The sequence below is a fragment of the Micromys minutus genome (genome assembly GCF_963924665.1).
Source record: "Micromys minutus genome assembly, chromosome: 3".
In the NCBI taxonomy this organism is placed as follows: Eukaryota; Metazoa; Chordata; class Mammalia; order Rodentia; family Muridae; genus Micromys; species Micromys minutus.
The window spans coordinates 26,873,919-26,897,321 of record NC_137972.1 but is presented as its reverse complement, the minus strand read 5'-3'; the positions used below and the strand labels follow the sequence as shown (position 1 = coordinate 26,897,321).

Sequence of the window (23,403 nt, the reverse complement as noted above, 5' to 3'; positions counted from 1 at the left end):
ACTAAAGAAGGCTGCAGCACACAGTTTTTAAATAAGTTTATAATTTCCTGATGGATTTAGTTTGTGAATAAAAAAGAAAAAAAATTGAACAAAGTGTTTACAATGATTACCAAGGCAACGTTGAACAGAACACGTCTTTGTAATGTCATCATCAGGCTGGCAATTTGACTCTCGGAACTGCACACACGTGCACAGTTGAAGACAGCAGCTGCAGCTGCCTCCCATGAACCATCAGGCTGCCGCCTCTGCCATCTACAGGGACTCAAGCTACAGGAAGCCAGTGCTCAGTGTTCTGGGCTCCCCCACTAAAGTGCAATATGCCTCTCCTAAGGTAGGGGCGTGGAGAAACGTCAACGTCTCCATCCTGGGTTTCTAGTCTGTACTAGGCAGCTGGGCCAATGGATGGCCTGTGCCTCAGGTGGGGCTAGATGTTTTAAAGGATGGATGGAATACTGGTGTGACAGGGAAGAGGGGCTGGGCTGGTGTGTTTCCTGTGGCACAGGGGTGGATCTCCTCAGCCTGGCTCACTTCCTTCCCTGACTCTGACATTTCTGGAGCCAATGGCTTCAAAATAAAAAAAAATCTAGGATCAGGAGCCAGAGAGAGCTAAGCTCTGAGGGCCACCCATGGCACCTGGCCCATAGGCGCCAGGAGAACAGGCTGTCCTGTTAGATGGTTATGATGAAATAGCACCAAGTGGGCAGGAAGAGGTCCTGTGGCCTTGCAAGCAGGGGCTCCAGGCTCAAGCCCAGGTTACAACATAGCACTAGGCACACGAGGCTTGATCCAATGTGAGGGTGGTTCTAGGGTCACCAACTTTGAAACCTCTACCCAGAGGTCCTGAGGATGTAGAGAAAACCCTGACACAACTGAGAATTCCTGAGCCCCAGATTCTCATTTCTCCTCTGAGCAGGTGTCTTGTTCCCAGGCAGTCACCTAACCCAGGTGTGGTCAGTGTGTCTGTCTCCCAAGGGCTGGCCTGGTTACCACCGCACCAACCTGAAGGGGGAGGAGCTAGGCTGCCCATAGCTTGAATTCCGTTGTTAACATGGTATTTATGGGTTTGCATCTTTTAAAACACAGCTCTTTAATTTTTTAGTTCTAGAACTACTTTTTTTAATATTTTAATATTCTCAACAATGGACACAAAGTAACTGCCCCGTTCTCTGAGTCACACAAACAATGTCAACAAGCAGAGAAACAACAGAGGTGGCAGGACAGGGCAGATGCCTGCTCCCTCAAGTCAACCCCTAAAATCACATCCCCCTCAGAAGAGGCAGGAGGAGAAATACCTACAACAGGGTCACAGCACTTGCCAAACACACTGGGAAGAATCAGGAGACACTTGGTTATAATTGTGACACTAAAAAGTTTGGAAAGTTTCTGTTTAAAAAGAATACAGACAGCCATTTTGTTCAGAAGGATCCCCAGGTAAAGCATGTTTTCTCTCCTCTGAACGTCCTCTTGGGTCACAGGAAAGAACATGCCTTTGAGCAGTTGAAATCTCTGAGACTGGCAGTGACGGGTGCCCGACAGGCCTGTGGTGCAGCCTCATCCTTCTTGCTCCTTCTCCTTGGCTCTGGACTCTGCAGGCAGGAGGTGAGGCAGACTTGAGAGTTACTGATACTGCTGACACAGGGTCTGGCGGGACTGAGGCCCGTGGCGGTCCCATCCTATGGAGCGACATATCCTTGCTTTGACCCTTCTTCAAAGACCTGGAGGGCGGCCAGTGAGTCCGTGCTTCAGTCGAATAGGACAGTGTGATGCCAAGCCAGTCCCAGTGTCAACAGCGGAGGGCAGGACAGTAGCACATGAGAACCATCTGCACTGACTTCATCTCTCCTGAGAAAGAAATCGAGCCAACACTTTCTTCCCAGGAGGCCAAACTGATGGGCAGGACATGGCCAGTCAAAGCGCGACCTGCAACACCGTTGGTGGTCTCATTCTAGTCTGCTCTGTTAGGCTTTCTAAAGCCCACTGGTGAGGAAGAGGTACACTCAGGCTTCGAGTGTGACAATAAAGGCTGGCAGGAACTGGAGGACCCCTTCCACATTTCTGAGATGCTAAAGCCTACTTCCACTTCTTAATCTTAAATGTCTTTAATACTTGCTAATCCTAGTCAGGTGTGCCACCAGCCACTCACCATGGGCAGTGACAGAGTCTACTAAGGCATGCAGGGCCAGGAGCCCCAGGTTGGCTTCCAGCCCTCCTTTCCTACTGTCATCTTCATAATGTCACTTGGGGTAGACACTGCTGACACAGGGTTTGCTGGGACTTGGGCCTGCAGGTGTCACTTGCTACATATCCTTGCTTTGACCCTTCTTCAAAGGCCTGGAGGTAGGCCACCTTCACTACTGGTGCAAAGGCTATGAGGCTTGACAATGGAATGAAGTGAGGGATGATCCTAGCCAACCTGCAGCGAGCTCTCAGGGCCAGCTACCGTAAGGAACATACATGCATGAAGACAGTCATGAAATGATGTGTCCCAGTGCAATGGCAGTTGAGCATTTAGTAAATATCGGCTTAATGAATGGTAGCCAGTAGGATCTGAATACCCTAGTAACTCTGCCTAACACAAAGACTACATTTATGGTTCAACTTTAGCTCCACAGTCTCCAGAACTATTTGAGTTGCTGGATCCCCACCTGAGGAGGAAAACCCTTTGCTGTGGTGCAGAGATCAGACAGGGTCTGCCTTACAAACTTGTCTTCTCAAGAAGCCCGAAACCTCTCTGGAGGGACCTGATAGAGGGGGAAGTGGTGGAGTGGGTCATATGTCCAGTTAGGAAGGGTGGCACCAAATGGGTACATGTAAGGAGGCCTGCCTGTGGTGGTTCCACAGCTGGCGGGGGCAGTGCTAGGCTACTCCTGTGGGCCTGGACTCTTCTAAGTTTTCTGGATTCCACTGTAACCCGTGAAGCTGTTACTAGGTAGCGGCTCTTTACATTGTGAGAATAAAATAAGATTCTAACTCCTTATCCTGAAATACTAGGGTCTTCTACAGGATTTATGGATGGGACAATAAAATAAAATGGAGAGAACTGGGCAGCAATAATTATCATATTTTGACCTATTTTCCATATTCCTGGTGGCCAGGCTGGGACCTCCAAAAGCAGCTCCACCCAAACACTCACGAAGAACTCTCTCCGGCATCCCACACAAAGGAACACTTTATGGCAGGGAAGAAGGGGAGCCAGGGCTGTGGCTGACAGTAGTGGCTGCATGAGTCCAAGGTGGAGAGCTGTGAGACATTTGTGGGCAGTGTTCAATTCCTCTGAGAGTGTAACTGGGCAGAGGGGAAAATGCAAGTCTTAGCAGCCTCATCAGAAGACAGCAGTGTCAGGAGTCTGCTTCAGGGATGAAGAACTACACCAGAGCTATAATCTCGTAGTGCCTGAGTATGTCTGATAGCTGTCCTCTACACCTGAGGTGGGGGGTGTAATCTGAAAAATGCCTAGATGTTCAACTGGATCTGCATCTGATTTCAGCACAGTGCTGGCTAAGTCCATGAGGCACGCATGGATGTGTTAAGCAGCCAGCCGACACAAATGAACATGTACGGTCCCTTAAACAGGACATGTTTCAGGGTAATAACACTGACAGCAAAGATCCTGACCTGACACATGGGATCTTCCAGGCAAAAAGGTGGCTCACCAAAGCCCACAGATGCCATGAGAGTGGAGAACAAAGAATGCCGGTCTGAAGGACGTTTTTGGGAAGACGGAAGGGAGAAGCTATGTGTTCACTGCCATGATTCAACTGAGCATGTCTCACAGGGCTTCCATACCATCCCTATCCAAGGTTTTCCAAGCATGGGCACTGTGCACACTTATGTGTACACGGTGGGCATTTCATAACATTTTTCAAATGAATGAATGGAGGAGGGGATGGGTGTGAATTAAGACAAACTCAGTTGTGCCAAAAGAAGTTTCTAGGCAGGGTATGAGGCTATGACTCTGAGGATGTAGGAAGTGGATCACATACTCTAGCAACCCCTGTTCTACAGCAGCTTGGGGCAAGGTGTGGGAGCAGAGAGCACTGTGGGTGATGTTCAGGAGGAATCAGCCTGGCCCTCCAGGACAACTCCTAAGAGCAAAGCTGCAAGCAGAGACAACAGAGCCCTACACACAAGCCCTCTTCTCTTCAGTCAGAAATTTAACCTAACAATGTAGCAATGGGCAGGCCAAAGGACTTACAGAGGAGTGAGCAGGGTGACCACTGTGAACGTCCTCCTCCTGTCAGCTAAAAGCAGTGCAGGTGAGACAGGCAACAGGCTGGAATTCACAGCCAGGCCGAGAGCTAAGCTGCATGAAGCTGGCCTGTACCCAGGGTTCATGATGGTAAACACTAGGGCAGCAGGGAGGAGCACTCGGTCTTCTCTTTGTCCCTGGTCACCTCCTCCCTCCTTGGAGGAGAAAGCGCTCATGCTAATGTGTTGGCTCCAAGCTCTCAAAGCACAGCTGAGTGGGCTCCAGATGAGCTGAGTAGGCTTCTGGCTTCCTGTTCCTGGAAGGGCAGAGTGCAGTGCAGCCCCCCAGCCCTCCACTGCTGATGCCAAGGGCAGTTCTTCATGGAGACCCAGGAGACACGTGCAGGCAACATCCAAAGCGGAGGGCAGAGTACGATGACAGACACAGATGGCTGGACTGGCACGTGGAGCTGGCAGGGTCTGGGATGAAGGCGGCTCAGAACCTGTTCCTCAGGTTCTCCTCTCTGGCTCCTTGGTCACCTTCCTTGGAGCATGTCAGGAGGACTCTTCCAGGGCATTGACAACTTGTTCGAGGATGTCAGGGCAGTGATCTGCTATCTGCTGGAGAATAGTGTTGGCGAACTCCTGCAGCTCTGCGTTGTCCCCTTCAACTTTCTCCAACTCGTTCTGAAGCTGAAAGGGAAAAAGAGGTAGCATTCAGGTAGGGTTCAGATTATTTGTATTGAGTGGGAATTCATCAGGAAAGAAAAGACAAGCAGAGTTGATGTCCCTGTATCAAAACCAATGTTCAAAATGCACACGTTTCTAGACTCTCGTCATGAAAGTAAGGCCCAGAGAAGTCAGTGCTAAGTCCAGGGCTGCACACTGTAACTTCTAATGCTGACTCCACGTGGATGACTGTGTCCAGGGTTCCAGACTCACAGGCCCCAGTGATTGAGGATCTCAACTTTGTGTGGTACTCTTACACAAAGATTTCCCTTTGCTACACACAGATGTGTTTCTGCAGGGGCCTCAGACTGCTTAGTTCGCTGAGGAGATTATTCTGACAGATATCCTAGCCCACTGCTGAGGAAGGACACATATCTGACATACTGTTTTCAGCAGCACTGGACAGTCCTCCTCTAACTAGCAGTCCTTGAGTGTCTACACTGTGCGAGGCCTGGAAGACAGAGGAGGATCGAGTCACTGTGCTGAAACTCCTTGCAGGCTGACAGCAGAACAAGAATGCCAGCAAGTAAGTCACAACCCAGTACCATGCACCAGAGGCGTGAAGATACATTGGGAGAGAAGACACACGGTTACTTCATTCCGGGGAGTATGAGAAGGAGCTACTAAAGTTGGCAAGGATCTGGGTCTCAAGAGCCAAAGAGGGGTCACTTGGGAGATAAGAGGCAGATCACAGAAACATTCGGTACACTGGGTCCTTCAGTGAGGTGTGGGTATGGGTGGAGGTAAAGAGGGAGGTGAGGGCCAGACTGTGAATGAAGCTAGAGTTCAAACACACAATGGAGCAAACTCCAGGGAAACCCTGCATTTTTAAATGGCACAGTAACACAACTGCTTTCATCTTCTTTCTTAAAAGGTGACTTGGAAGGTTAAAAAAAGCTGCTGAGTGGGCAGAAGACAATACCCAGGAAGTGACTTTTGTAAGCACAAGGCAGAATTAAATACAGCTGAGAGACAGGGAGGACAAGACCAAGAAACAGAAGAGGTGCACACATCTCAAAGCGGGGTCCCATGAGGAGAACAGAAACCACCTGAGATGGGGCTAGCTGAGGAATGAGCTGGTAACATGGCATTCTCAAATACCAGGCAAGGTTTCAGGAGAGCAAGGTGGAAAACTGAAATCTGAGTGTCAAGTACAGTTCAGAGCCCAGTTTAGAACACAGCTCCCATCTGTTGGCTGATGCGACTCTACCTAGCCCTTCTGTAAGATTAAGAAGATATTTTCACAGGGCAATTTTAGAGGATTTAATGACAATCCCATATGAAGGGCAGGGTAATGCCCACTGCATTGAAAATTCTTGAAAAAGGTTAACTATTGTAATGTGTTATTAACTGGAGAAGATGGCCCAGAAAAAGCAGATTAAATGATAAAGTTTTCAGGTCATTCTGAGCCAAGAACGAGCTTGGCACTTCTCATGTGCAGCCATCAGGGGGAGACTGGCAATCCCCTTTCTGCTGGCCGTTGACCCTGATCTGGAGGCTCAAGGACCATGTTTAGACCCTGCTAACCCTTAGCGCATCTTTAAAGGTTCAAGACAGGAGTTAAATGAATCTATTTTCACCTAACAGTATATTGTGCTTCCAAATCAAATCCCAAAAGCTGACAAATATCTGACTCTGGGGATGGACTCTAGGGCCTGGTGCATGCTGGGCAAATGCTCGACGGCTGAGCTGCATCCCCAGCACCCACAGGAATATGTTAAAGAAGTAAAAAACACTAAAACTAACTAGAAGATACTACATTAGCAACACTGAACATTTTGTCCACTGGACTTTGTATTATTGTTATTGTTATTATTATTTTGGCTGGGACAAGTTACTGACACAAACAACTTTAAAGGAGGAGTTACTTATTTCAGCTCATGGCTTTAGAAGGCTTGATCTATAGTCAGGTGTTAAGGGCTTGGTACCAGAAGGGAGCATTTCTGGGGAGACAGCTGAACTTTTAAGGGGTACAAAGTCTTAGGTTCCTTGAAGGAACTGTGCCTTTGTAGGGAATTGTGGGACTTTGGGCTCATCTTTTTTTTTTTTTTTCTTTTTTTCTTTTTTTTTGGTGTACATCAGCCACAAAGTGAGCAGTAGTTGCCGGGCTACAGACCCAACAGCAATATGGCAAATGCTTGTGAGTGCAACCTCCGAACTGGAGACCAGCACACCCCCTTTCTCTGTGAGATGAGAGGCTCCGACAGTCATTACGGTGAGGGAGCTGACATACGTTCTCTATTTTATGGAATGGAAAACTAACTCCCTTATTGCAGATATTATAGTGAAAAATATTAGGGATTTTTTTATTGTTTGTTTGGTTTCTGTTAGTTAATTATAATTTGTAGGTAGCATGTAAGTTCCTGTGACTTTCTCTCTAGACATAATTTTCTTTGTATGTGTTACAATCTTGCATGCAATGACACCAGAAACATTCATGGAACAGGACAGTTTTACTAACCTGCAAAACTAAGTTTGTTGCCATGAATCAGTCAGACCTTTCTGTAACTTAAGCTTAACGTTCCATATCTTAGCATCTTCCTTTCCTCCATACGTAAAACATCTATTCAAAAAATGTTCTTTCAGTTGCACGGATACTGTAAGATTTTATGGAAGAACTGGTGTGGTGGAACATACCTGGGAATCCAGCTTCTTGTGATACTAGAAAATCACTAGAGGTCAAGTCTGTTGTTGATGTGTGTGTGTTGCACATGTGTGAGTGAGACTATGGCTTTTAAAAATATTTTGCGAAGAGCTGCTTTCTCCTAAACCCTAACCTAACTCAGACATGGAAGGAGGGGCCAAAACTGAAGAATGGATACAGAGACATTATCTCCTGCATCTTTTTGGGCCACCAACTAGTCTAAGTGATTTAGTGCATTAATATATTCAACACACGTTTCCTTTCATTACCTCTGAGCAAAACTGAACAAACTCCTGGTTTTATAACTGTTGCTTCTTAGTTTTCACCCTATCAATGCTCATCTGTTGTCGTTCCTGTTCACAGTCCTGTCCACATCTATGACTGTTTTCTTAAAGGCCCAGGCCAAAAAGATACAGGGATTGTCTCCTGTGTTCTGTGTAGAAGCATCACCTGTCAGTAAAGAAGCTGCTGGCCTATTAGCTTAGGCAGCAATAGGAAGTTGGTATTCCAGCAAGGAGAGAGAACTCTGGGATAAAGGATGCACAAGGAGATTTGATGGAGACAGGTCTTATGAAACCGAGGAGAGGTAATTAACCACTTGGCAAGACTTAAAATAAACACATTATATAAGTTAGGTGCTAGTCAGAGAATAAGAAAAAGCTTATACCCTAGGCATTTATTCATAATTAATTCTCAGAGTCATTATTTTGGGAATTTGGGTGAAGTTGCACATAGAAGTTTGTGATGTATGGCTGAAACATTTGAAATTAACTACAGATTTTCAGCAAAAACAAACAGACAAACAACAAACAAACCCTAAAACCCAAACAAAACAAAACAAAACCAAAAAAACCCCAAACCAAACCAACCAACTAACCAACCAAAAAACAACCAACCAACCAACTAACCAAACCCCCAACAACTAAGGAACCCATCTCCCTGTTCTCACAGTCAGGAAAGCAAATCATAGCCATCAATCAACCCACCCAAACCTTCCAATATGGCAGACAATCTGAAGAGGAGCTCTTCCACATACCAGAAAAGCTAAAGGCTGAGGTCTGTGACTTAGAAAATGCTCTCCCTGTCACACAGTCAACACTGACCCTCTGAAAGCAGGCTGGAAAGGATAGCCTTATCCTTTTCCATCTCCTGAAATGACCTCCCCCTTTCACATAGCCAACACGGCATGGCTGCCCCTGCTCCCGCAGCCTTTTCTGCGCACACATCCCATTCCTTGCTTGCCTCTGTTGTTCTCTTACACACATGTGAATACTCATTCTTCTGGCACATGCTCTCTAACTTTCTCATCCCTCATGGCTTAGCCCATCCCTTTCTTCTAAAGTGTTACCCGTTCAGAGGGAACACTGCTGCAGAATTTCTTCTGTCTTGTTTTAAGAGAGGCTCTATGCTAACTCAATTCTTCAGTAAACTGGGGGAATTTCTGTTTTATACGTGAAGCTGTCTAGCATGTAAGTGCCTGTACACAGCAGAAGATCTAAGAATGGCCAGTGAGTCAGATTGCCCGAACAAATACTAATTTCTTCTGAAGACATTTTCTGTTCTATCTCTGCTGCTGGGGCTGAGTGCAGGCCCAAGCGTACACATGGCTAAGTGCTCTGCTACCTAGTTGCATCTCTGAGGAGCTTTGAAAGACTGGCCCACTCAGGTAGGGTGTGAGTCGGTAACTCAGTGCTTTTCTCATGGAAGGGCCTGGGTTCCAGCTCCACAGAAATGCAACAAAGAAATCAAAATTATATAAGCCACCTTGTAAGACAGGCCTGCCTATGTTGACAGAACCCAGTCCACTCAGAATTTCTAAAAGATGGAGTGCAGGGACAAGTACAGGACATGAAGGTGGCCACTGGCAAGAACTGTCTAGCTTGGCCACTCTTGAAGTAGTGATGTGATTTCTACAGGAGCCTGAGCAAAGAGTTCCAAATGTAGCAGTGACCCCATGTGGAGCACTCATAGTGATGCTCACACTCAAGATGATGCTCACAGTCATGGTGATACGTACATTCACGGTGATGTGCTCAGTGATTCCATGTGGGACACTCACAATGATGCGCACAGTCTGCCATGTGAAGTGCAGTGGAAGAGGTGCCTTGTTCTCTAACACTGATCTGTTGTCACAGACAGGAGGCTCAGCAAATTAATGGAGCAGAGATGGAGATTCTACAACTTTCCACTAAACATAGGCACTGTCGGGAAGGGTTGGTCAGCCTCAGTGCCGAGTAACTCACAGATCAGCCAACATGAATGGTACAATGATAAGAAACACAAGTGGGATGTACGGGGCAAGAGAGAACAGCTGTGGTGAATTGGCTGCCTTGCGAGTACTGCCCAGAACATCTGCTCAGCGTACACTATGACTTAAGAACAGGACCTGGATGTCTCTCCACAGACAAGACACAATACAACTGAGAGCTGCTAGAGACCCAAAGAGAAAACAGTCGAGTATTCTGTAGATTTGGCTCCATTTCAAGGTAAAATGCTATGAGGTTTTCTGATGAGTATGAAAGGCATACCCAGAGAGGTCTCTCGATAAACTCAGTTAATGGCTGGCATGCCTTTTCCAGGTGGTTTGGTGGTAGGCACAAATTACACAGAAATGCTTAGTTTGCTTTAAGCAGACAAAAACTTGAGTATGTTAAAACAAAACAACCGACTCTCAGGATACCAGCTTTGAAGTCAGAACTGTAAAATTGATGAGGGTGGTGCCCTGGAAGCATGGGTCAAGTAGAAATGGCCTTTCTCTTGGCTAGACTTCCTATAGCTCCATAACCCAAACTAGCAGCAGTTTAGGAGTTACGGAGACACAACATGAGCTTCTCAGTTTCAATTTCTCAAACATATGGAATAAACTGCAATGTATTTTGCTACTTTGCCATTCTGAACAGACCATAAAACTTACCAGATTGGAGGGCCCTAAGAGCATAGTGACTTCTCAACCAGGAAGCTATTTCCTGCAGGCATCTGGTCACTGCTTTCACACGGCAGAATTTACTAGCATTGGTGCCAAGGGAGGCTAGAGATTGATCTTGAAGACTTTTACAGCTTCCCTACAGATTAAAAAGGACACCCTTTCTCTCCCAACAGGACTAGTGTATGCACTGAGATGAAGGAACTTCTGCCTTCTCTTCCTTCATAAAGACACAGCAGAGTATTTCATGCTTTAAAGCATGAAAATCAAGTAATTCCAGAATTATCTCTAATATTTTTATTCTTAGAACAGTATTTGTTAATCATGTACTGGATGGATGCTAGCTTTAATGTGACTGGGCTTTTCAAGGTTAGATTGCCATTATTTTTATAATTGGTTTTCAAAGGTTGAAAAGAAATTAGGACCAGGGCTGTGGCTCAATGACAGGGCACTTGCCCAGCATGCTCAAGGTCCTGGGTTACATTTAAAGGTTCATCTTCCCCCAAGTCAAACCTAAAACCAGACAAAGAGCTGCTCTGCCACATCACTGAAAACACAGCAGTTCATAGTCCTGAGTGAAAGCAAACATGGAGGAGCCAAACTTTGGATCTCCATGCCTCCGTTTCTTTCCTGTCCTTTCCACCCCACCACAGCCAGGCAAACAACTAATCACAGAAATACTAAGCTCCTCGTACATGCTGGAGTCAAACCACAGTGATTCTGAAATTTCAACTCACAGCCTAGAGGGAGCAGGGTAAGCACTGGTTTCAGACTCCACGCTACAGGTAAGACAAAGGCCTGAAGGTATAGTGGAAAGATGCTAGGCTGATGAAAGTACTCACTTCAGGAAACTTAGCATGCACCACCCAGAGGCCAGCCTGGGTCAGAAGTCAGAGATATTTTCCAGATGCATGCATACTCTATCTGCAAGTGTTGCTAAGATACTAATTAATGTCTTAATCTTTGACCTACTTGTAACCATGTCTAAAATGCTTTCCTGTCTAGGGCACTTGTCCCTATATGAGCTAATCTGTGTCCCCTCTGTGATACTGTGCCACTAACAACTCCCAGGTCTGTTTGTCTCCTGGGAGGCTGTCTTACTAGAGTGCTCTATCTGTTCTGAATGTGTAGAGAGACAGAGAGGATAAGAGGAGCAAAGTAACACTCATGGCTAAGAAAGAGAAAACTGAGAAAAGGAGAAACTCAACAAAGCATTCACATTGCTTTGGTTAGTGTCCTGTGCACTAATTTTGAAGGGCCAAGAGAATGGAAATCATTTCCTATGGAGGAAGGTCCCTAGAACACTAAAGGAACTGTGGAATTTTGTCACCTTTAAACAATAAACCACTCAGCCCTGGTGGCTCACTGAACAGAAGCACAGTCCTGTGGCAAGGGGTAGATAGTCACGAGGACATGCTGCCATAAGTGGTATTTGCTTTATGTGGGCTTGCAGCGGCATGGCCTAAACAAACATCGCCAACTATCTAGAATTCTAAAAGTCTTATTTTAAAGTTGATTTGGCAGTACCTTACATTATGTTTCAATCACCTGCTAACTAAAGTGACCTGAGACTTACCCACCAATTTCAAAATGAAAGAAAACCACCCTTCTGCTAAAGGGATCTATCACAATAGCAACATTCTGGGGAGCACAGACCTAGGCAGGGTGGCTGACCAGCCCCATATGTTTAGTTTGGCTTTCAGAAATAAAGAATGTCAAAAGGGAAAGGATGAAAAAACACCCCCACCCCCAACCAAACCAAACAATGGCTTAGGAAATCCCAAGCTGAAGCTCTCAGGGTGGTAAGAATAAGGCCTTGTTGCGGTTGAGATTTAGGTACAGAACCAGCATGAGGCCCACTCCATGTTCAGCTGATGTTTCTGGACAAGTGAAGGGAAGAGAGAAGCTTTGCAGCCACTGTGGCATGTGCACAACATGTGATGTCCCACGTTAGTGTCAGTGATAGGAAGACTGAAGGGCTCCTGCAATCACCTTGCTCATTTTCTCTCTAATTTTAGTATAAGCCTGATATGTTATCTGAACGGTTACTCCTGGAGAAACTGACAAGATGATCCTTTAGTGGGATACACACTCCCGGTCCAAGAAAACAGAATCATGGGAGGTGTCTATTGATGACCAGCCTTTCTTGTTAGGTGGGCTCATCTAAGGGGTCCCTGGATGAACATGGCCATTCATGCATGACCATGTACAGTGGTGAGACGTAAGTATCAGTGACAGAGAATGCCTGTGTCTGATTTGGCTGGCATGAAGATAGATGGGGGTAGGGTTGCATGTTACTGTTTGCATGTTGAAGGGAAGAAAGTATGTGATATAATTTGAAAGCTCCTTAAGGAAGGTTGGGGCTGAAAGAAAAACATTCCTATAATCTCTTCAGTCTCAAACTTTTGCAGTTTTTCCACAAGTCAAGAAAGGTAGGACAGAGACTCCAGGGATATTTCCAGTCTAATCTGGCTCAATGAATACTTAAGGCTATGAGCACAGCTCCCCAAGACGCATGACAAAGCCAAGGCATTCAGACCTCCAACACACTCACACAGTTCTGGCTTAAACCTGAGAAGACAAAGCAAGCATGTGGAGGACAGACAGCTTTCCTTCTACATTCTCCAAGGGAGCCAGACACTGAGGTGTGCTCAGCCTTCATGAAAAGTGCAGGGAGGAATTCAGCTAAACATAGGCAAGAAGAGAATGGGAAACCCGGAATCATTCTTTTGCATATAACTTGAGAAAGCCAGTCCAAATAAACCAGAGCCCAGATAAGGCTGTTTATGGCCTTGAGCAATTTTCCCCACTGCCTATGGCTGCATGACACTAGGGTTCTACTGTCCTATAGGGAACAAGTGAAGGGTTGGCAAAGTTATAGTCCTGAAGGGATTAAATAACTCTCCTTATTACTCACTTATCCCCTTTCCTCCAGAAGGACCCACAGGTTTGGGTGGTACACTCAGCCTGAGCTGGCACCCACTACAATGGCAGCATCATAACAATAAGTTCTGCATTTGAAAGTGTCAGTTTCTGCTGGAGTTGCCTGACACATCGAGAGAATTTACTTCCTAGGCTGAAAGGAGCAGCGGCGGCCAATACCTGAACCAGAAGCCTCATTTGCCACCTGGCTTCCCCATCTTAGATGAGGCATTTCACCTTTTTGGCTTTCACTGTCTGGAGGCAGGTGCTCTTCAAATTCTTTCCAGACTTCATAATGTCTGACTAAGCAAAGCCCATCCCTGGGTTGCCTTATCGAACGAGTCAAAGGATGAGACCCAGCTGGAAGCCACAAGCTTTTTTTTTTTAGTTTGAGGAAGTTTCAGCTCATGCAGACTGCAATGCATCTACTGTGGGTCTCATCAGCAGGAGCAGAGACTCCGTACTTGATCTCCCTAAGGTCCCCTCCTTCCGCTTGTTGCATTTTGGGTTTAATTGGTGGAACACTTTACTTAGGAATGAATGCTGATCGGGTTTAGTTTTGCTTCAGCCTTGCAGATGTAAAGTGATGTCCCATAGACTCCACGTGTATCAAATAGCATGAAGTCAGAGTATCTGGAGACAGAGGATGCTTTAACACTGTGTATGCTATGATGACAAGACTAACCTTTTTGCTAGGATCACTGGAGTGGGCACCATGCCTGGTCTGTCATACTAGCTTAAAGTCACCATCATATCACATGCTTTTCTGCCAAGTTGGAAATAAGACCTGTCTAAAATCTGGCTTGTAGTCTCATAGTTTGATTTAAGAAGTCAAGACTCAGTCTGATAACACTAAAACCATTATTTCTTACTGATAAGAACCCCATGAAAAATCTTATTCACCAGAACTTGATCTTTAGGGCTAACAGTGATCATATGCTGTGTTCAGCATTTTCCTTTGCGCCTAGTAGCCTTCTGCATTAAAGGCAGAAGGACAGAAGGACAGTTGTGCTTTGTGTAAGAGTACCATCTCTGTATCTATCCCCCAGTGTTCCTGATTTTGTTCATTAATGATGTTGTTATGGCTTTGGTACTGTTAGTGAATGTACCTCACTTGACTTTCTGGGTAGAAGTAACCAGTAGCCCTAAGTCCTCGGAGGGAGTGCTGGGTGTGAAGTTCTGCAGTACCTTTTACCTTAGGGCAAAAACCCCAAGGCTTATTTGGAATGCACAGTCTATAGTTTCTATGGCTGGTATGGTAACCAGCTAAATCCAAACCCTGAAACAGTGGCCCAATAGCAATTAGGCTCTGAAGTACTTCCAACGATGCTTTTATGGACTGGTAAGTGGCTGGAATGGAGGGTCCTAGAATAGTTGGGAGTTTTTGTCCAGGCAGGGGGCTGTGCCAGTATTTTCCCTGACAGGGTGCTGTTGGGGGTGAGGGGTAGGGTAGGTGGGTGGGCTTTGCTTTATGGGTGGTGGTCATGTATGTAGTGGGAAATGGCAGCAATATCTGAATGTATATTAAAAACTGCTTGTGTATCATGATCCCTTTGGTTTTGTCCTGGGAAGTCAAGTTATGGGAGAAGGGTATGCTCTTACTCATATTTCTATTTAAAGTATTCACCAGTTTTTTTCCCAGAGAACTGCCAGTACACACTGCCACTGTTACCTGCGTGTGCTCAGGCAGGAGGCTGTGGCATGCACCACAGTAGACACTATCTGGAAGAACTTTAAATGACTTCAACTTCTAGTTCCAGAGAGGTCAGGACCATCAAACCTTTGGAAAAATATCTCAAACTCTGAGCGAGAACTAATGGTAACTTATTCCAACAGTATGACTGGACTGGAATCTGTGGGAGGTCTGTGTTAGAGTGTGTGTGTGCATGCGCGCGCGAACACACACACACACACACACACACACACACACACACACACACACACAGACAGACATAGGTCCCTTAATTTATAACTTCCCATGATGAAACAAATATGGTTATTTTATTTACATTTAGCACAAACCTGTAGTTTTGTTTCTTTGTATAGTTTTCCATGTAGACACCACACACAACATACTATTCTTACACTGGGAACAAATGGAAAATAGTATTTAATGTTTGCATAATCTCAAGCATGCAAAAATGCTATTTTTGACTATAATTCTACATAGCAAGTTCCTGTTTCACCTTCATTTCCTGAGCTTAATGCTGGGAAATGTCCACAGAGGCAGGGCAGGAGGTTTGGGTTTTAGTACCGAAGCCAGGGACCTGTCAGCTTTGAACCTGTCCTGTACTGTCTACACAGCTCCATGCCAGAGTCCTCCTCCTGTCACAACAGACCCGGGCACCCTCCTCTGTCCCTCAGCACTGGGATTATAGGTGCATGCCACTTTGCCTGGCTTTTAAATGTGGGCTCTGGTGTGTGGGGTCCAAACTCAAGATCTTTATGCCTGTTACACAAGCATTTTTGTTAACTGAGCCATCTCTCCAGTTCCAACTTTTATTTTTTTAAATAAGCTTTCATTGCCAGATATTTCAGCATCCAACTAGCTAGATATTCTGGAAGAAGAAAATGCCAGATTGTGTGAAAGCAGAGCTGAGAAGAAAAGTGAATCTACCATACTGTGTATTTTTCATAAATGTGTCAAGACACACACAACATGCACACATTCCTGTGCTCAGTTCTGAGGCAAACACATTTATCTTCAGGGCTCTGCTATTCTCTGCTCTCACTCTTGCAGCCTCTCACGTGCTGCTGCTCTCAATGCTTTGGACAAGACTTCAGTATTGAAGCTAAGAAAACAAGTTCAGACATCAGAGAAAGAAGAAAAACAGATCACAAACAGAGACTGGGAACCAGAACAAAGTCTGTCACCCACCAAGAGCCATTCTTCTTTCTCCTTCTCTCCCTGCCCTTTCTCAGGCTCTACCCCCACCAGCTCCTGCATCCCTTTGGCTCACTTGGGTGGCACAGCAACCAGGCAAAGCCATCCAAGAGGCAAGAATGGAATGTCAAGTGTATGGCCAATGACTGATGATCCCTAAGTGGCAGGAACGACTTTCAGGCTCTGTGTTTAGTACCGCACTAGCATGGTCATTCCTGAATCTACTTCTTTCAAAAGAGGGATAGATGCCAGTTACCCAGCATTTGGGAGAGAACAAATGGAAAGACAATCCAAAGCAACACAGCCTCAGCTAAGTTTTGGAGCAATATTTCCTGAGAAATAAAGTAGGACTAAGTGCTGGGAACAGGGATTAGAACCAAGCCCAGTGACCCACAGACTCCAGTGTGGTTTGATCTGATGGGAAGTTACCATTTAGGGTGGAAAACAGTTTTGTTCTCCATTTTTAGTGGATTTCAGTGTTTTAATAGATATCAGTAGAACTGCTTTAACACTTCAAAGGGAGGTTAGAGGTGAGGTGTGACCTTTAAACAAAATACTGACATACAGTAAAAAGCAAAGACATTTGATTATGTGCATGTGTGTTGGTGTGAAAGTACGTGTGCGTGAATACAGGTGCCAATGGAAGCTAGAAGGGGTCAGTTCCCCCAAGATCTGGAATGTGGTGGCTGTGAGCTGCCTGACATGGGTACTGTAAGGAAATTATGCTTTAGCTGCTGCTCCATCTCCCTACCCACCCCAAAGCATGGGTCCCTAAGTTTATAATTGTGTATGTGCACACATGTTCGTGTACATATAGGGCACACAGGAATGGATGCAAGGAGGATAGAAGACAAATTCAGGTATCATCCCTCAGGAACTATCTTCTACCCCACCCTTTTGACAGTACAAGGATTGAACCTAGGGCCTCACAGGTGCTAGACAGCTATTCTACCACTGACCTATAGCTCCATTTTTACCTTTTTGTTGTTTTTGAGAAAGGGTCTCACACTGGCCTGAAGCTTTCTGACTAGGATGGAACAGCTTCCCAGCAAGCCCTGGGTTCTGCTTGCCCCTTCTCCCCACAGCTGGTATTACAGAAGATGTGCTGCATTACTTTTTACTTGTATTTATTTATTTACCGAGACAGGGTTTCTCTGTGTAGCTTTGGCTGTCCTGAAACTTGTTCTGTAGAGCAGGCTGGCTCAGACTCCTGAGATCCACCCACCTCTGATTTCTGAGTGCAGATTAAAGGCCTGTGCTGCCACCACTACCAGGCTTCAAAGTTTTAAATTTGTTTTCTATTTAAATGTTTTTGTATGTATGCATTTATGTATGTGTTTAATTATGTGTAGGCATACTGTTTTTGTACACTGTGTAAAGTTTACCCTTGTGTTATCCAAATGCTGACTTCTTTACCCTTTTATCTTATTTTAATCCAGATATGGCATTGTAATGCTTATACGAAGACTCTCCTGTCTCAAGTTTGTGTAAACAACTCTTTTTAAAAAAGATTTATTTATTTATTTAATGTGAGTACATGGTAGCTGTCTTTAGACCCCAGAAGAGGGCATCGGATGCCATTACAGATGGTTGTGAGCCACCATGTGGGTGCTGGAAATTGAACTCAGGATCTCTGAAAGAGCAGTCAGTGCTCTTAATTGCGGAGCCATCTCTGCAGCCCTTGTGTAAACATTTATCATTTATCCTCTGCCTCATCAATAAATGCTGGTCTTCAATGGCTGGGCAGAACAAAGAACAGGGCAGGGCATTCACCAGACAGAGGAAGGAGAGAGGGAGATGCAGATCCGCAGGAGGATGGCAGAACTGGAGCTCTGAGAAGTTGCCCAGAGAGAGATCATGGGAACAACTGAAGCCCAAAGAGCCAGACCAACAATAAGAATCGAGTACATTGGGGGTAATGGCTGGAAGCCATATTAGTTTAGATTTAACTGTTCAGACACTGAGGTGCAGTTTTAAATAAATCCTGGTTTCTCTGTGTGGTTTTTGGGTTCTAAAATAAGGTAAAGAAATACAGCTGATGGATTAATTTACTAATTACATTTATACTAAAAATAATTTTACATTTGGCACCCAATGTAAGGTGTAAAATGTATGTGTGCATATATATATGCATCTATCTATCTATCTATCTATCTATCTATCTATCTATCTATCTATCTATCTATCTATCCATTATCTATCTATCTCTGGTATGTGCTTGTGTGTGAATGTGGGCATGTCAAAGTCAAAGGACACTCTCAGAAGTCCATCTTTCCCTTCCGCCTTGTTTGAGACATGGTCTCTTGTTTGGCACTGCTTACACTGGGCTAACTGGCCTAAAACCTTCTGGGAAGTTCCCGTCTTTGCCTCTTATCTCCTCTAGAAGCACCGGGACGAGCTATAGTTAGTATCTAACTTTATGTGGGTTCTAGGAATGCAAAGTCTGATCCTTACGTTTGTTTGTATGGCATGTACTTTATCCTCTGAACCACCTCAGCTTCACACTTGGCTTTTATACACAGGCTATGGGATCAATCTTAGATCCTCAGTTAGCAATGATATCTCCCTAGACCTTGTCTATTATTTTTGAGTCAGGGTCTTACATTAGTTTCTTTTCTGTTGCTGTGATAATGAAACTTGTGGGAGAAAGAACAAGAAGTTGAGAACTCATATCTCAACCACAGGCATGATGCAGAGAGGACAAACTGATGTAGGGTGAGGCTGAATGGAAACTTTCAAAGCCTATTTCTAGCACTGCACTTTCTCCAGTAAGGTTGTACCTTCTAAACCTTCTCAAAAAGCATCACCAACAGGGGACCAAGTATTCAAGACCTGGAGCCTATGTGGGAATCATTCTCTTTTAAAACACCACAGAAAACATTATGTCAACTTCTATAGTTTTTGGAGCTTGAAACAGTTCACAAAAGGTAATGTGATGTGGGCCTGGGGAGATGGCTGACCAGTTAAAGTATTTGCCCTTCAAGCAAAAGGACTAGAGTTTGGATCCCCAGAATCCACATAAATGCTGGATGCCAAGGCAACCCACATAGGACTGACTTTAGGGTTAGAGAGGAGCTTTGCAAGGATGAAGGGCAGGTTCAAAGGGAGGGGAGGATGAGTAGGACTGGGGCACATCATTTGAAGTTCTCAAAAAGCCAATAAAAAAGCTTTGTATAACAGCATGAAAACATGCTTTGTGTGAGGATCAGAAGATTCTGGGAACCTTAAAATGCTCTCCTCCTCCACGCAGTTGTGTGAGAACTGAGGAGCCCATTTTATAGATGTGGACCACCACATACCTACTGCTCACCTGCTGTTGCTTCCCTGGAGTTCATAGAACTCCAACCTCCCCTTGTAATGCCCACCTCCAGTCCTAGCTTCAAGCTGCTGCTATGACAGGGCCAGAAAGTTGGATGGGCCACAGATACTAGGGTAAAGGGTATGCTATCCAGATCCTGACTCTCTTAAGAAAGACCTAGAAGAATTATACCCTTTAGTTATATTCCCCAGCATAGATATCCAGGATCTGTTTACAGTACAGACCACACCAAGGAGTATGTAGAACAGTATACCAGCAGGAGGAAAAGGACACTTCTGGGTACTACATTAACCTGAAATTCTACTTTGGTGAAATCAACCTTTACCCAAAAAATAAAAAAAGAGACAATACATGGTTTAACTCAGTATATATTTAAAAAATAATGTTATGTATGTTTTCTGTTAATTTGAAAATAAATAAAAAATTATAAATCAATTAAACATGCTATTTGGGGCCTAAAGAGACAGCTCAATTGGTAAAGCACTGCTGTACCAGTCTGAGGATCTGATCCCAAGCACCATGTAAAAAGCTGGGTATGGTTGTGTGTGCTTGTAATGCCAGAGCTGGGTAGGGAGAGGTGGGAGGATCCCCAAGAATCATGGTCAGTCTACCGAAACTAGTGAGCTCCAGGCCTCAACAGACACCGAATGAAAAAAAAAAAAAGCTGAAAGCTCTTGAAGAATGACACATGAGAATAATGTCTGGTTCATGTGTATGTGAGTGTACACACACATGCACTCACACACACACACACAGACAGTACCTGGAACCACGTCCTTATCCCCAAACACCACTCATCCAGACAGGGAAGTGTGCCTGGGCCACAGCTTAAGCAAGACCTACCTGCTCCTGAGTCATCTTCTGCAGCTCATTCTCCCAAGCTGCCTGTTCACCATCTGCATTATAAGAAGCTGGTGGAGTTAGTCCACGAAGGATTAAGGGGTCTCGGTCATGGCAGAGGGCTGTCAGGTGTCCAATATACAACTTTAACTTGCTTCTATTTTGGTCAAGTTCTAAGAGGGGCTGGATGATCTGAGGTGAGAAAAAGGGAAAGTCAAGGTTAATCTGAAATGAGAAGTTCAAATATTTCTTATTCCTCCCAAACCAAGACAAAAGCTCTCAGTACTACTGTAGTCTTCATAATTATAGAGACAAACAATTTCACAGTGTTTTTTTCCAGGAAGTAAGGAAGGACTATGGTTGAACGTAGCAATACCAGAAGAAGAACTCTGCACTGAGGCAGGAGGCTGAAACAGGATATGTATGTATGTGTGTGCACATGCACATATGTGCATTTTTATTACATTGTACATGTTTGTGGGAGTCAAAGGACAACCGTTGGGAGTCAATTATTTCTTCACTATGTGAATTCTGAGGACTGAACTCAAGTCTTCAGACTTGGTGATATCTTTATTGCCAAGTCATTTGCCAGTCCAGATCAGTTTGTTTGTACAAAGATGTTGCTGATGTCCAAAGCCTCCAGTGACCCTACAAGTGCTTTGTGCACTTCTTTATTAACAGATTTCAAAAGGCTGCTAGAGAAAATTGCTCATCTGAAAGCCTGGGTAACATACTTCACATGGTCTTATACCTCCAAGAATGGAAGAAAAATTCAGTCTCTGGAGAAGGTGTGTGTTGTTCTTGGCTTAGACGTATGATGAGAGAACTCATTACTAAATCTGTTTCATGCTGGCTGGGTTCCCTTCATTCAAGTCTCAGAGGTTCTCTGATAGTCTTTCTCTGCATACAGTGACTAGCAGATCTCTGTATAACACCAAGCTCCTGACTCACAGCCAAGGCTTGAAACCCTCATTTGTAACATTGGTTCTGTGTTTTTCTTAAGAGACCTGCTGTAAATTTCTTTCCTATCTGGTTCTTTTTATCCTAGATGAGTAACTATTCCTTAAATTCTCTTTGGGAGTATGTTGATTGATGGATTCTGTTCCATGTTTCATGTGACAGCTTTGGGGACAAAACTCTGGCTAGGTATTGGCAGTGAGGACACAGCCCAAGGTGATCAAAAAGAGCTAGTCTAAGTTTTGCATTCCAGTATGGGAGCTGCTGAGCCTTGGCAGAGTTCCCAGGCCATCCACTCCAGAAACTTGTACCTGCTGCATGCCACTAGCCTGACATTTTTCTATTACCAAGACACCCCTATACCATCTCACAGATAAGGGATTAGGGGATCATCTTCAAATCAAAAGAAACATCAACTTCTTTAGGAATCCCTCAATCTTTACCTCAAGTTTAGGATAATATAGAAACAAAAATGGGACCTGGATAGACAAATTATAGAAAGTGAAACAGTTTGGCATCACTTTAATTTACAAAACACACACACACACACACACACACACACACACACACACACACACACACACACACAAATGGCCTCTGGTCAGCAGGTTGGTGGTAATAGTTTTCCATCAGCATTTTCTATATATGAGATGAAGATCGACAGAGCCAATCAAAGAAGGAAAAAGTGTTCCAATCAAAGCAGATGTTTAGAGAGTGAAGGATTTAGACAGTTCTTCACAAACAACCCAACTCCTCAGAAAAGACTGCTTCATTTCTGAGCCCTGATGCACACTCACCATGGAAAGAGTAAAGATTAAAAGAGGCTGGCACAGTGGTATACTACTGCTAAAACCAGTACTCGAGAGTCTAAAGGAGGAAGGTGGTGGGTGTGTTGGCTAGTCAGTCTTATGTCAGTTTGACACAAGCTAGAGTTATCTGAAGGGAGGGAGGGAACCTTAATTGAGAAGATGTCACCATAAGAAGTAGCCATTTTTCAATTTCTCAAGTAGGCATTTTCTCAATTAATGATTGGTGGAAAAGTGTCCCCCTCCTCCCCGCCATTGTGGATGGTGCTATCCCTCAGCTGGTGGTCCTGGGTTCTCTAAGAAAGCAAACTGAACAAGCCACGGGAGTACAAGCATGCTTCTACATCAGTTCCTGCCTTCAGGATCCTGCCTTGCTGGAGTTCCTGTCCTGACTGCCTTCAATGAACAGTAATGTGAAACTGTAAGCCAAGAAATCCTTTTCCTCCCCCAACTTGTTTTTGGTCATGATGTTTTTGTTGCAGCAATAAAAAACCTAATTAAGACAATGAGTTTGCAGCATTGTGACCCTGTCTCAAAAGTAAATGAATATTTTTCTATTTAATTCATATTACAGGCAGAATATTAGTTATACAAAACAATGGGGTTACTTTTTGATATATTGCCCCTACTACAGTACTGAGAATCAAGTCTAGGGTCTTCTACACATTAAGCAAGTGACATTGAGCTACGTCCCCAGATCTTCCTTTATTGTTTTGAGACAGTGTCTCATTAGGTTGCTCCAGGTTGGCCTTGAACTTGCAATGAACCTTCTGTTTCAGTTTCCTGTGCCACCAGGCCTATGATATTTTCGTGCATATATGTAATAACACTGATTCCCAACCTTCTTGTCCACCCTTCTACTTTTACACCTTTCCTATTCCCCATACCACCAGAGTTCACACCCAAGGAAAAACACGGTCTGTCTGTCAGTCTATCATCTATCCATCTATCGATAAGTAACACACACACACACACACACACACACACACACACGCACACACACATCTATATAATTTTAATAGAAAAAAGTTAAAAATCAACTTCTTAGGGTATATTTGTTATGACCAAAAGGTACCAACCAAATGTGAGTGTTTTCACCATTCTACACTTACCTAATTTTATAGTGTCGATGTGTGGTACAGGTAATTGAATCTAGGGACACATATTGGGGAAGTACCCTATTTACTGGGC

At 44.6% G+C, this 23,403-nt stretch overlaps 1 protein-coding gene across 1 annotated transcript in view; it reads right to left on the bottom strand.

Annotated features, from left to right (window-relative positions):
- Positions 1–101: 101 nt before the first annotated feature.
- Positions 102–23,403, bottom strand: part of ERC1 (ELKS/RAB6-interacting/CAST family member 1) — a 282,059-nt gene continuing 258,757 nt past the window's right edge. The window contains exons 18-19 of the mRNA XM_080914840.1: positions 20,453–20,641; positions 102–4,881 (exon numbers count right to left, since the gene is read on the bottom strand). Of these exons, the coding sequence (XP_080770966.1) occupies positions 4,744–4,881; positions 20,453–20,641 (327 nt within the window). The 3' untranslated portion in view covers positions 102–4,743. The remainder of the gene's footprint in view (positions 4,882–20,452; positions 20,642–23,403) is intronic.